This window comes from Rhinocladiella mackenziei (assembly GCF_000835555.1).
Source record: "Rhinocladiella mackenziei CBS 650.93 unplaced genomic scaffold supercont1.2, whole genome shotgun sequence".
In the NCBI taxonomy this organism is placed as follows: Eukaryota; Fungi; Ascomycota; class Eurotiomycetes; order Chaetothyriales; family Herpotrichiellaceae; genus Rhinocladiella; species Rhinocladiella mackenziei.
Window position 1 is genome coordinate 1,043,004 of NW_013550603.1, and position 12,209 is coordinate 1,055,212.

Here is a 12,209-nt window from a genome sequence, read left to right on the forward strand (position 1 = left end):
AATGATAGCCTTGTTCGAGACCGTGAGAGCGAGCTGAACTTCGCACCCTCCAGGAAATGATGTTGCCTGAGAGCGCAATGCGGCACAGCCACCGCCGATACCAATGGGATGCGCACTGGTGGACAGCCTCATTAGCCACAACAGAGTCGACATCCCGCTCAGGCCACAGAAGAACAGCTTCCGGCTCTCTTCCAACTGCCATTCCAATCACATCCTGCAGCCGTACGTCATTGCGAACACGCATTTAATTCGCTTGGCGGCTGCGCTGCCAGTGAGGTACCAACCAACCCACCCGTCAACGTTAGACCGCAGCATCATCAACCGTACCTTCATCAAATTTGCCCTTTCGACTGTTTGTTTAATCAAGGGCTTACGCGGTCTGCCACTTTCGCCGGCCACCCTGCATACCTCGACCTATCTCTCTTACGACACACGATCTAGATATACTCGCTACCTTTGCTTACCTCTTTCCTCTGCTCAATGACCGCCCTTCGACTGTGAGAGTGTACTTTGATCCATCTCCAGCTACCATGTGAGCCGCGTGCAGCCAACATAATATTGCAATCAGACTCGATCTTCTACCTCGTCTCCAGTCCATTCTGCCCGTTGACTCTTTTGACCTCGAGCAGTCATGGTGGCGCGCAAAACTTCTCTACCATATCCCGCCAGTCCCCCTTCGCAGCCAGTCCCTCCTCATACCCATGATTCCCACTTCAGCCTGATTCCCGATTCGGCCGATCTTCCTCCTGTACCTCCGACCCCACAAAGGGCTCTTAATTTCCAAGATGCAGACAATCCTTGGTCCGACATACCCGCCAAAGCACTGAGATCAGATAGACCCTTGCCGGACATTCTGAAGCCAGGACAAGGCCGCCACCATGAAGATGCGGCAATCCCTCCCGGAGGCCACAACTCTTCTTTGGCCAATATTCCTCACATTCTTCGGGCAGGTCAGTCGCAAGAGAATACGCCCCGATCTTCTTTGGACAGTCAACGATCGAAGGACTTCTGGGACGATTCTGATGAGGATCAAGAAGAGGGCATGAAAAGTCCTCCAAAGCCGGCCATGGCGCTGCCCGAAGCTGATAGCAGTCATGATTCCTGGGTCAATGTAGAGCCCCCTCAGAACTCTCCTGGAATCAAGAGGAAACCTGTCGGTAGTGGCCTATCGCCTCAAGTGTCAGTACCAGATCTGTCCAATACCCCAAGTTTTGCCTCCAATAATCCCTTCAGGCGCCCTTCCCAGCAAGCTCCTGATGATGGGAGCTCTGATACTCCACACTGGGGCCAGGAAGCACCTCAGCCAGGAAAGGGAAAAGAACCAGACAGAGGATACGCCCCACCTCCGACAGGCCAGTTCCAAGAACTGACTATTGGAACCAGTATGGTGCCTGGGTTGTCGTCCTACAACGCGCCATCCGTTTCTCACCCTGCAGCGGAAGATTGGGCCAAAGAAACCCAGATAGTGCCTCCCCCAATGCCACAAGCTCCCCCGCCTCCCCCGCCAACAGCAGAGCCTCTTTCACCTGCCAGCCAACAACCTCCTCTGATACCAGTTTCGCCGCAGCGTGATTCAAATGAAAATCCTTGGGCTTCGAATCGACATCTGGAAGCTCCCACACCGTCGCCCCTCCCCGCGTCCCCTTCTCAGAAGCACGTTTCGAGCCATAATGACGATTTATTGGATCACGGACAGCAAACTGGGATCGTATCGTTGAAGAAAGAATCAGAAACGTTACCAAGCGCTGCTGAGACAGGAGTGGCCTTACACGATGAACCTTCTTTGTTGGATGACGACGATGATGTTGGACCGCCTCTCCCGGTCAGACCGGCCCAACGTACCGGTACGGAATACTTTGAACCTCCAGAAGGACCACCTCCACCCAAACCACCCAGACCGACCATTAAGACCAGCATCCCTTCCGATGAAGAAGTTGCAAAGATGATTGAGCAGAGGAACGAGACGTACCAAGTGAAACATTTCAACTGGTTTGATCATCATTCGCGAAAACTGCGCAGATCGGCCATGTTGACCCAGAATATGAACGGGCCTTGCCCTCTGCTTGCTTTGGTCAACGCCTTGATCTTAGGGGCAAAAGATGAGTCCCAGGCTGCGCTCGACGAAGCCCTTCGTTCTCGAGAGCAAGTAACGCTGGGGCTGATCATTGAAACGTTGATGGACGAACTCCTTTCGAGAGGGTATGAAGCGGTTGGAGAAATCCTGCCTGATGTGGATGAGCTGAACAGCTTCTTGATGCGGCTACGAACGGGAATGAACGCCAACCCGAGATTTGTTCCACCATCCACCCCTCCACCAAATTTGATGGATGCTGATGATTCCATGCTCAACGTTCCCCAACATGAGAGAGCACGACATAAACTAGGAACATTCGAGACAACGACCGACATGAAACTATATGGGGCCTTCTCGGTACCTTTGGTTCATGGTTGGCTCCCAGAAGCTGGGTCAGATGCCGCCAAGGCGTTTGCTCGGTCCGCTCCCACTTATGAAGATGCTCAGGCCTTGCAATTCGGCGAGGAGGAATTAGAATACAAGCTGATGAATCAAGGCCTATCGGCAGCAGAACAGAACATGTGGGAAGACATCACCTCCATCAAGAACTTCTTGAAAAGTTATCCGACACAACTGACGCCCACGGGATTAGAAGCCATTCAAGACTCGATATCATCAGGCTCTTTTGCCATCTTGTTCCGAAACGATCATTTCAGCACCATCTACAAACACCCTGAAAGTGGTCAACTGTTCACGTTGATCACCGACGCCGGATATGCAGATCGAGACGAGATCATTTGGGAAAGTCTTGTCGACATTAGTGGCAGACATAACGAATTCTTTTCAGGAGACTTCATGCCAGTCAGTCATCATGACGTCGGGGGCGAATCGTCGACGCACCCCGCGGATCGACGTTCATCACAATTTTTGACCGTCAATCACCCCACTGGAGCGACGCCTTTGTCGCCGCAAGAACAACAGGAGCAACATGACGCTGATTTTGCCATGGCATTGCAACTGCAAGAAGAAGAAGAGCAACGACAGCGCGCGGAAAGAAATCGGAGACGGAGTGGTGGCAATCCTGTCACCAGCAGTGGTAATCAGAGGCGGTCGACAGGAAACATTCCGATCCCCCTTCGACCACAAACAGAAGTTCGACCTTCAATCCCTCCACGTACATCACATGCCCCCAATCCCGGAGTCAGTCGACCGGCAGACGCCAGTGTTGAAGACGCTCCACCAGCATACGAAGAAGCCGCGAAAGGAAGGCCATATATTCCTCCACTTGGGAGCCCTCTTCATCCCTCTGCAGAGCCCAGTCCCATGAACTCAAATACTCAGCTAACAGGCACAATCAGCAACACGTCGGCTTCGGGGCTGGATGTCCATCCGCCCGGTCCCAATGTTGGGATGGGGAGAAGACAGCCCGGAAGACGGATGAGCGCATACAATGAGACAGCTCAGTACCATTCTCCGCAAAGGACACATGGGTTGAACGTAGTTCAAGGGCTTGGATCATCGTCAAGACCAGGGAACATGCAACGACAGGACAGGGACTCGTGTATTGTAATGTGAATTCAGATAGCCTCGGGGATTATTGGTTGGTGAGAACGGACTCATGGATATATGGATGTAATGAGAAAAAGATTAATGAGATTGATGAACCAATCCAGACCAGGTCATGGGCTATTCACGTCGATGCTGGTTCGTGACCAGGAGCTGCGACTATACCCTCTCCGTCAATGATGCCCTCTGTATCCTCCCCGAAGCCTAACAATTCCCTTGAGTCAACCGGCCTCGTGAACTCTCGTCGGTGATACACGGCATCCTCCCCCGACCACCTCCGACGTGAACGCTCGATCTCGACACCGACGGACTTTCTCCCCGCAAAGGCTCAGTCCCCGTTCAAAGATGTTCGTCCAGGTTTCCGAGATTCTCTCTGCGGAGAAGTGCTGGCGTCTTGGGTGGCCCGAAGCGACCATATGCTCCGGGATCGGACACAGTTCTCGGACAGTGCCACTCCCTCTGTTCGTTGTTAAGTTCGGTGTACGATATGCCGTCGAGGTGGGTGGGGAAGAAGGCTATATCTGGATCAGAACCTGGTTTGGGCGTCAAGTTTTCATTCTATCATCTTTTCTAGTGAGTACTGACGGCACAGATTGTATCTTACTGTCATTGAGGCATTGGAGAACAACTCGGATTCTCCGTCAATTCAGCCAGATTGTAAACTTGATCTCGATATTGCAAGACATCCATCAGCCTTGTTTCGGAGCTTTTGGGAAGAGCGTCGGTTGGAGACAGGGGGGACAACTTCTTCGCGCTTGAGTTTGGGAGACTGCGACGACATCAAGAATCCTCATCAAGAGGTCATCTTTTATACACCCGGTTTACACCGAGCGAAAAATCTCGATTGAATTCGTCGACCAACTGAAGACGAGAGAGTGCTGGATTCGGTTCTCGTCTGACTTCCCCCTCCACGCACCTCCGTCCAGAACGCCTTCTCAGCTTATACGGCCCTGCATCCTCACATCCCTGAACTCTCGAAATGGCCGCTCCAGTCCCAAAGACCACAACTTCCAGCTCATCACCTCAAACGTTCCGCATCCTTGTCCTTCCCGGTGACCATGTCGGGCCTGAAGTCATGGCGGAAGCCCTCCGGGTCTTAGATGTCGTCCAAGCCTGTTCCCAAGGAAAGGTCAGGTTTGAGTACAATCATCAGATCGCTGGCGGGTGCAGTATCGACAAGCATGGTACCCCGATTACTGACGAGGTATTGCGCATTGCGAAGGAAGAGAGCGATGCTGTACTCTTTGGAAGTGTCGGCGGGCCTGAATGGTGAGTCCTTTCTTAATGGCCTCTCCACCAATTTCTCTCGTTTGGGTTTGATCCTGCTTATCATGGTCTGCTCCAAAAGATTCTGCCCTTCTTTTCTACTAATCCCAGGAGATTCACTCATCAAACCTTGCTGAACAATTTCTACTCCAGGGGCACTACCTATCCGAACCCTGAGTCCGGCCTCCTCCGTCTCCGTCAACACCTCGATGCATTCGCCAACATCCGCCCCTGTACATTCTACTCACGGTCATTGGTCACCTTATCACCCCTGAAAGAGTCAGTCGTCGAGGGCACCAACTTCATCCTTCTCCGTGAAAACTGCGGCGGAGCGTACTTCGGTCCCAAGGTTGAGCAAACAGACTTCGCCAGCGATTCCTGGGCGTATCGACGAGATGAAATTGAGCGGTCGGCGCGTGTTGCAGCCGCACTAGCCGTCACCATGGGCAAAGACGGACGGGGGACAGGGAAATGCGCGGAAGGGCCCGCAACCGTCTGGAGCAGCGATAAAGCCAACGTGCTGGCGTCGGGGAGGTTGTGGCGAAAAGTGACTAGTGAAGTGTTCGCGAAGGAATTCCCCCACGTCGAACTCAAGCATCAGCTCGCCGACAGTCTGAGCATGCTTATGGTCAAGAGCCCTCGCATGTTTAATGGCGTCATTCACACGGACAACACGTTCGGCGACATGCTCTCCGACCAAGCCGGCGGCATCGTAGGCACGCTGGGCGTGCTTCCCAGTGCCAGCCTATGTGGAATTCCCGGCGGCAGTCGTTGCAACGGCATCTACGAACCTGTCCATGGCTCCGCGCCCGACATCGCTGGAAAAGGCATCGTGAATCCCACGGCCCAAATTCTCTCCGCTGCCATGATGCTACGATACTCATTCGGCCTGGCCCCCGAGGCCGCCGCCATCGAAGCCGCAGTCCAGAAAGTCCTCGATGGCAAGGATATTGGCGGCCTGGAGATCCGAAGCGGAGACCTCGGCGGCCGCGCGACCACCGAGCAAATTGGCGATGCTGTCTGCGCGGTTCTCGAGCAAATACTCGAGGGAAACGGGAGTGGTGTACCATTTGAGATGAATGGAAATGGCAACGCTGCTATGTCGCCGGTCCAGACGACACGTGGTCAAGAAAAATAAAGAAGTGGGAAGACAAGTTGAAGACAGAGGGTGTTGCCACGGGATCAAGAGAGGCGTTGGATTTGTGATTGATTCTGTGGAGAGCTGCATGCCGGTATTTCATTCTGAACCTCGGAAAGCGAAGTCCCTTCGATGTGAAGCAGGGAAAACAAAATTTCAAGATCTTCGGTGAATTTGGCAAATTTATACCTGGAACTAGGTATGCAAGTATATAAGATGTATGTATTCCAACACCATCCAGGGACTGTATGAAACATGTCTTCTTTCCAGAACCTTTGCAAATAGACGTTTTAGTGTGCTCCCCGAGGGATCAAGTGTAAGAGCGAGAAGTGGAGGAGCAAAATAGAAGTCTTGAATCTCACCGCAGAATCAATTGGAAGTGTCAGATTGGAGGGAGATCTTCTGGTAGGTGCCGAGGACCTACGGTATAAGAAGCAAACGGAACTCCCCTGGTTTCCCAACACAGCCGGTTGAGCCAGCCTTGTGATGCCCGATACCGAATACCCTCCATCACTTGCTGTGAGGTATTCCTTATCCTTTCGTGAATCCATCTGTCCACTCACCAACGGAGATCACGATCCTCAGTCATAATTTCTTTGCAGCAACCAAAGAGCTGAACCACAACCACAACCACAACCATCCACAGAAATGACCACACCAGAGACCGGTTGGCCCACCAGCACCTCTGTCCCCGAAACCATCAAACCGCTCCTAAACCGCTTTTATGAGCTGGGCGATTCGAAATCCGCAGAGGCAGCCCGTCGACGAGGCAGCAAAGTCTTTTACCCCGACGGGTATATTGTGATGAATAAGCGGTCCATCAGGGAGAACGGATGGTGGCTATAATTTCATAGCAATTTTGTTGATGTTGAGTTGTCGAACCGACACTTAACGATGAACCAAACACAGACTCAGAAATCTCCCGCTCGATCCATGGTATATTTTCGGGCCTGCAGAGCCGACAATACAAGGTGGACAAAGTATACGTGTGCAGTGACGCGGCCGATGACCTTAAGTTCATCGGTTCCGTGAACTGAGTATTTGTCGACGGGACCACGGTGGACGGCGGATTCGCGGCGAGAGCGGTGATTGCTACCTCTATACCTGAGGCGCCTAAGTTGAGATTGTACCATGGTTGGGTGGTAATGTTCATTTCTGCATATACTGTCTTTGTCCCTGGCTTTGTTGTGCCTGCGGCCGGATATTTCTTCTTTCTCAATGCTTTCTCTTTCGATCCTGAATTCTCTCGCCGAGCATAGGCTAAGGAGTACACATGGTATAGATGGTGATATGCTGATAGAGTCTTGAATTTTAGAATCTCTCAGAGTTTCAGGCTGCGTTGGGCAAGCAGAGGCAGATAGTGGCTGGAGTCATGGACCTCAGTTTGGATGTGAGCTGCTAGAGTTGAGTACAAGAAAAGAATGGCCGGGTGTCCAAACATCAAAAGAGTTGCAATTTATGACACGCATAAAGCATCGAGATATTTACCCGTTTCAGGTCCTCTTCGGAACAACGTCCTCTTTCCGTAATACGGAAGATTGCCTGACTCACCATATCTTCAATGCGAAATAGTATAAGTCCATGGGGAAAGGACGGGGTTGTCCTGTTCAAAAGTCTTGCGTAGAAGAATGTTGCTTGCAAATGTATCCAGTACAGTCCGCTGATTTTATTCCACGGTCATATCTAGCTCCGTAGCCGCTCAACATGGACTGTTGCCCAAATTGCTGGATTAGCAGAGACCCAGGATAGTCAGCCATGAGGCATCCAAAAATGTCACTTAATCAGAATCTTGGTCCCGAACACCTCGACCACACCAATGTAGCCGGTCATTTCCTGACTCAAGTTGATGGAAGTGTGTTTCGTGCCTCATAACGGACGGAATGTTCGTTCTGAAAGGAGGGATAGGAACAAAACGGAGGAAACTAGAAATACAAAACGTCTCACATGTTGTCGCGACCACAGAATTGAGATCGGTCGGTGACAAGCTCACTGATGATTGATTTTCATTTCGTTGTATTCGAGTCGCTAGGGTCATTACGCACTGCACAGTTATGTTGTGCTCGCCAATTGAAAAAGGATATCGGGGACATAACGTAACCCGTACGGTCCCAGGGTCAAAATTGATCTAACAGCTCCGTGTTAGGATCACAATGGACGAAAGACACCAAACACTTACCTAATGTCATGCTCATGCTCACATCCGTGTTCTCGACCATTTGTGTGAACTCCTCAAAACTAATCTTTCCATCACCATCCTTGTCGGCCTCCATGATGGTCTTGTCCACAATCTGTTGCAACTGTTGATCTTTCAAATTGCTGCCAACCATCATCTTGAGGACAATGAAGAGTTCTCCGTTGGAAATGTAGCCATCGCGATCGATGTCGTAGACCTTGAAAGCGAACTTCAATTTTTCTTCTTTGTTCCCTTTGGAGGAGAAGGCCGAGAGACCCAGGACGAATTCTTGAAAGTCGACATCACCACCACCGTCTTCGTCGAAGATGGCGATCATTCTACAGATGAGTGTTAGGAAGATATGATAGGATGAATGGAAAGGAGTTGGGCGTACCTCGTCGCTAACGGGTTCGACGAGACTTGGGGTAATGACAAGAACTCTTCTCTTTCGATGGTGCCACTGTTGTCCTGTGACCAGCCTCGTCAACGAAGTAAACGACCTCTTGGCAGAAGTATTATGTACCTTATCCAGCTTCATGAACCTTTTTCGTAGTCTGTCCACTTCATCTCGGTCAACTGTATGTATTCCAGTCAGCGCGTGCTCGGTTGAGATCAAGCTCGGTGTCGCAGGAGCAAGGGTAGCCAAGTCCGAACGCACAATTGGAGAAAGAAACGATGTTATCGAGGATTTGAGAGCCTGTGACCTGTTGCCGTCTTCGAGCATCGTAAAGAGCGGCATTGTTGGGTTCAGCGGCAGTTGAGGGTTGAGCGCCATATGCTGGCGTCGTCATGATGAAATTGAGAGGCGACGGTCGGGTCTGCTCGAAGGGAGGAAGTGGCACTGGTTGGTCGGGTGAAAGAAGAAAGGTATACAGTGGTCGTGGGCGAAATGCGAGATGTAAGGAGTCAAGGTCCTCCGTCCTTGTTTGAGAGCATGCAATAAAAATGCAGGCCAGCCGCATATGATACAAATCCTTTGGGACGGAGGCCGAAAAGATGCCACTAGCCACAGCGAGTCACGAGCCACAGATCAAAATGCCAATCCAGCTAAGCCGTAAACGGGCAGAATCTCAGGGGATGCCAAGATGGGGTCGGTTTAGGCTCTCGAAGGGATTTCGAGCTGAGTATGGAATTAGAGCAGTGAATGACCGTGGATCAGCGGTGATGATCAAGTCGTCCAACGGCCATTGTGAAGATCTGTAATGAGGTTGATCGGCCGATGTTTATGATCATAGATGCACTATGTGACAAATTGTGCCACCGTTGGTCTCTGCTTTCCTACTGCAGAGCGTTGTGTCTGCACATGCAGATGTAGTGATTCACCCATATTAGGCGACTACTAAGGGGGCCCCCTTGTCAGGGTAACATGGCCTATCATTCTACAGTACAAACGTCATTTCAGGCACCACACGCCCAATCTCCCTGCCCAGGTGACAATCAGTCCCCGAGCCCCAGCCACTGGCAATGCAAGTGTCTAGAACAAAGAGTCCCAGGAGGGTAGGACATGCGGGTGGCCCAGCGCCCAGTCAGTCAGTTTTACAGTTGCAGGCTTCCCGCGTGGCCCCAACTTTTTCGTGCCTTTCAGCCCTCAACTGTCATTGTCCGGGTTCTGCGGGTTCCTCTCCTCCTTTCACACTCTGTCCCTTCCTCTCTGCCACTCCCTCCCCAACCCTAATTCCTCAAACCCTCCACCTCCGACGCGCTGCAAAATTCACCACTTACCTGCCGCAACCACCAACCACCACCACCTGCAAAATTCTTCATCCATCACAATCATCAACAATCCTGGACTTTTTCATCACTTTGACCCTAGTATTCATCTCACCGAGTCAAGCGCTACATTTTCATGTCCTTTTGGTGAAATATCGATCACTAGGACTTGAATTGTTGATTCTACTCTAAGGTGAGGTGGTTTGGCGGTGGTTTTCCTCCCTTCATGAGGTTGTCGCCCCAAAAGTGTCCATGTCCCGCGCGACAGGCAGGCATACCCGCCCCAAGAAACTCAACGCGAAACAAAATGTCCAGATTTTTCGTGAGGATCAAGTCGATTCCCTTGTCGACTATGATACCCAACGTGCTTCAATAGAAACCGGTGTCGAGAAGGCCGAAGAATCGGTATGTTGTTGTTGTTCCTCCTGCCCCTTTCAAATTGTTCGTTCAGTCCTCTTCTGCTTAGTCACCACCCAACTCTTGGCACAAACACCGCCAAAAATCACGATCCCGTTTTTCCATCATCATATTGACTGCTGTGGGATAGGAATACCATCTTCAACAGGCCATCAAAGCTTCCGAAGCAGCAAAAGCAGACGCCAAAATCAAAGATGCTTATATCCCCACTCCACCTACCATTACCAGTGATGTCAAATATGACCTTCTCTATCCCAAGGGTTTTCAACAACCCGCCACATATATCCGCTCCTCGGCCACGGTGGAAGATTGTGCGGGAGTGGCATATTGCATGGATGAGGAGGATGAGGCCGCCTTGAACGAGCTCAATGCCAAGTTACCTACCGGTCAGGATCGCTGCACCGAAGACCAATTCGAAGAGGTCATGAATTTTTTCGAAGAGGCTGCCCAGACAAAACAACCTTTTGCTGCTGTCGATAGTCCTCCTGTCTTACCTTTAGAAGAGCTGCAAGAGCAGTTCGATGACACCATTCCCGCCTTTGTTCGCACGTTTTCCAAATATGTATACGAACATTGGAGGAACCGCCGGGATGCCACCGGTAATCGTGGACTGGCTCCTCGGCTGAAATTCGAAACCGGTCAAGAGACCGATGATTCAGATCCTTATGTCTGCTTCAGAAGACGAGAATTGCGACAGATTCGAAAGACCAGGAATCGTGATGCTCAGAGTGCTGAGAAGCTGCGGAAACTCCGTCTGGAGTTGGAGACGGCTCGAAGCATACTGCTTATGGTTAAGAGAAGAGAAATGCTCCGTAAAGAAACCCTCGAAATTGACCGCTCAGTGTTTGAGCAGCGACTGGTGTTCAGAGACACCAAGAGAAAATTGGGTCTGAAAGGGGATGATGACCTTCTGATCAATCAAAAGGTAAGGATTACCCTTCCACAACAGAAAAATGACCCAACTGACCTGGATTGTAGAAGCAGAAGCTCCCCCCTGGCATGACTCCCAACCAAGCCGCCCTCGCCCAACAACTCAGAATGCCCATGGCTCCCGGTCCTGGTTCGGAACTGCGCACTCTAGAAGATGTTGTCGCTGCTAGGGAACGGGAAATGACCAAGGAAATCCAAACCAACATCGAGAAACACATCAGGTGGAATGAGGGATTTGTCGACAAGACCATGGCACCACTTACCCCTGAACTTGAACACGACTATCCTTTGCTAGATGGTCACTTCCGAGAGGCCATGGCTGCCACCGAATATCTCCCCACTCCCCCAGCCAGTATCTCGGATGAAGAATCGCACAACCCGCCCGACGGAACCGATGTCGTGATGAAGGATGTTTCTCGGCCTTCCACACCTTTCCGATATGCCAGTCCAGCTGATGAAGATTCGGTTGGTCACATGCCATCTTTTCGGCGCAGAATAGGTCGAGGTGGACGTATCATGATCGATCGAAGACTTCCTCGTACCAAGCGCGATTTCTCAGAAGATGATAGATTCAAATTTGATTCAGACGATGATGAATCTTCGGACCCTGGTCTGATAGACGATGACTTTGCTCGCATGGCACAGCGAGCGTATCTTCTCGGCAATAGCCGACCAACCGATCCCCAGGCAGTATCGGCCCGACGAGCACAACTCGAATCTGGCGGTCCTAGTCAATCTCCAGCAGGGTCACATACACAGTCGGTACCTGCACCTTCTTGAAATGTTTGATTTGTTTAGAGGGAAAAAAGGAGCCAATGTGTTTTTTTTTTAAAACCCTGTCCTTGAGAGCACAATTCGAAAAACTCTCATCTCACAACTCGAATAGGCTCAAGCTCGTTCGGAGTTGAATAATCGCCTGGGGTGTGCAAGATGATGGATGAAGTTGAAGGGGGAGCTCATAGATTGCTGGCTGTGGAAAATGATGCCGGTCGGGA

General features: G+C 51.1%; 5 protein-coding genes across 5 annotated transcripts; 4 read left to right on the forward strand and 1 right to left on the reverse strand.

The window, feature by feature from the left end:
• Positions 1–631: 631 nt before the first annotated feature.
• On the forward strand, positions 632–3,589 carry Z518_02186 (uncharacterized protein; the record flags this gene model as incomplete). The annotated part of the gene is made up of 1 exon (XM_013419215.1): positions 632–3,589. The coding sequence occupies one exon, from the start codon at positions 632–634 to the stop codon at positions 3,587–3,589; it is 2,958 nt and encodes a 985-aa protein (XP_013274669.1).
• Positions 3,590–4,559: 970 nt separating this feature from the next.
• Z518_02187 (3-isopropylmalate dehydrogenase) lies at positions 4,560–5,984 on the forward strand (the record flags this gene model as incomplete). Its single annotated transcript, XM_013419216.1, has 2 exons — positions 4,560–4,849; positions 5,000–5,984. The coding sequence occupies 2 exons, from the start codon at positions 4,560–4,562 to the stop codon at positions 5,982–5,984; spliced, it is 1,275 nt and encodes a 424-aa protein (XP_013274670.1).
• Positions 5,985–6,632: 648 nt separating this feature from the next.
• On the forward strand, positions 6,633–6,830 carry Z518_02188 (uncharacterized protein; the record flags this gene model as incomplete). The annotated part of the gene is made up of 1 exon (XM_013419217.1): positions 6,633–6,830. One exon carries the CDS (start codon positions 6,633–6,635, stop codon positions 6,828–6,830), a length of 198 nt encoding a protein of 65 aa, XP_013274671.1.
• A 1,268-nt stretch (positions 6,831–8,098) lies between these two features.
• Z518_02189 (calcineurin subunit B) lies at positions 8,099–8,948 on the reverse strand (the record flags this gene model as incomplete). The annotated part of the gene is made up of 5 exons (XM_013419218.1): positions 8,099–8,109; positions 8,161–8,495; positions 8,552–8,625; positions 8,681–8,733; positions 8,816–8,948. The coding sequence occupies 5 exons, from the start codon at positions 8,946–8,948 to the stop codon at positions 8,099–8,101; spliced, it is 606 nt and encodes a 201-aa protein (XP_013274672.1).
• A 1,171-nt stretch (positions 8,949–10,119) lies between these two features.
• Z518_02190 (uncharacterized protein) lies at positions 10,120–11,994 on the forward strand (the record flags this gene model as incomplete). The annotated part of the gene is made up of 3 exons (XM_013419219.1): positions 10,120–10,272; positions 10,415–11,209; positions 11,263–11,994. The coding sequence occupies 3 exons, from the start codon at positions 10,120–10,122 to the stop codon at positions 11,992–11,994; spliced, it is 1,680 nt and encodes a 559-aa protein (XP_013274673.1).
• Between the last annotated feature and the right edge of the window lie 215 nt (positions 11,995–12,209).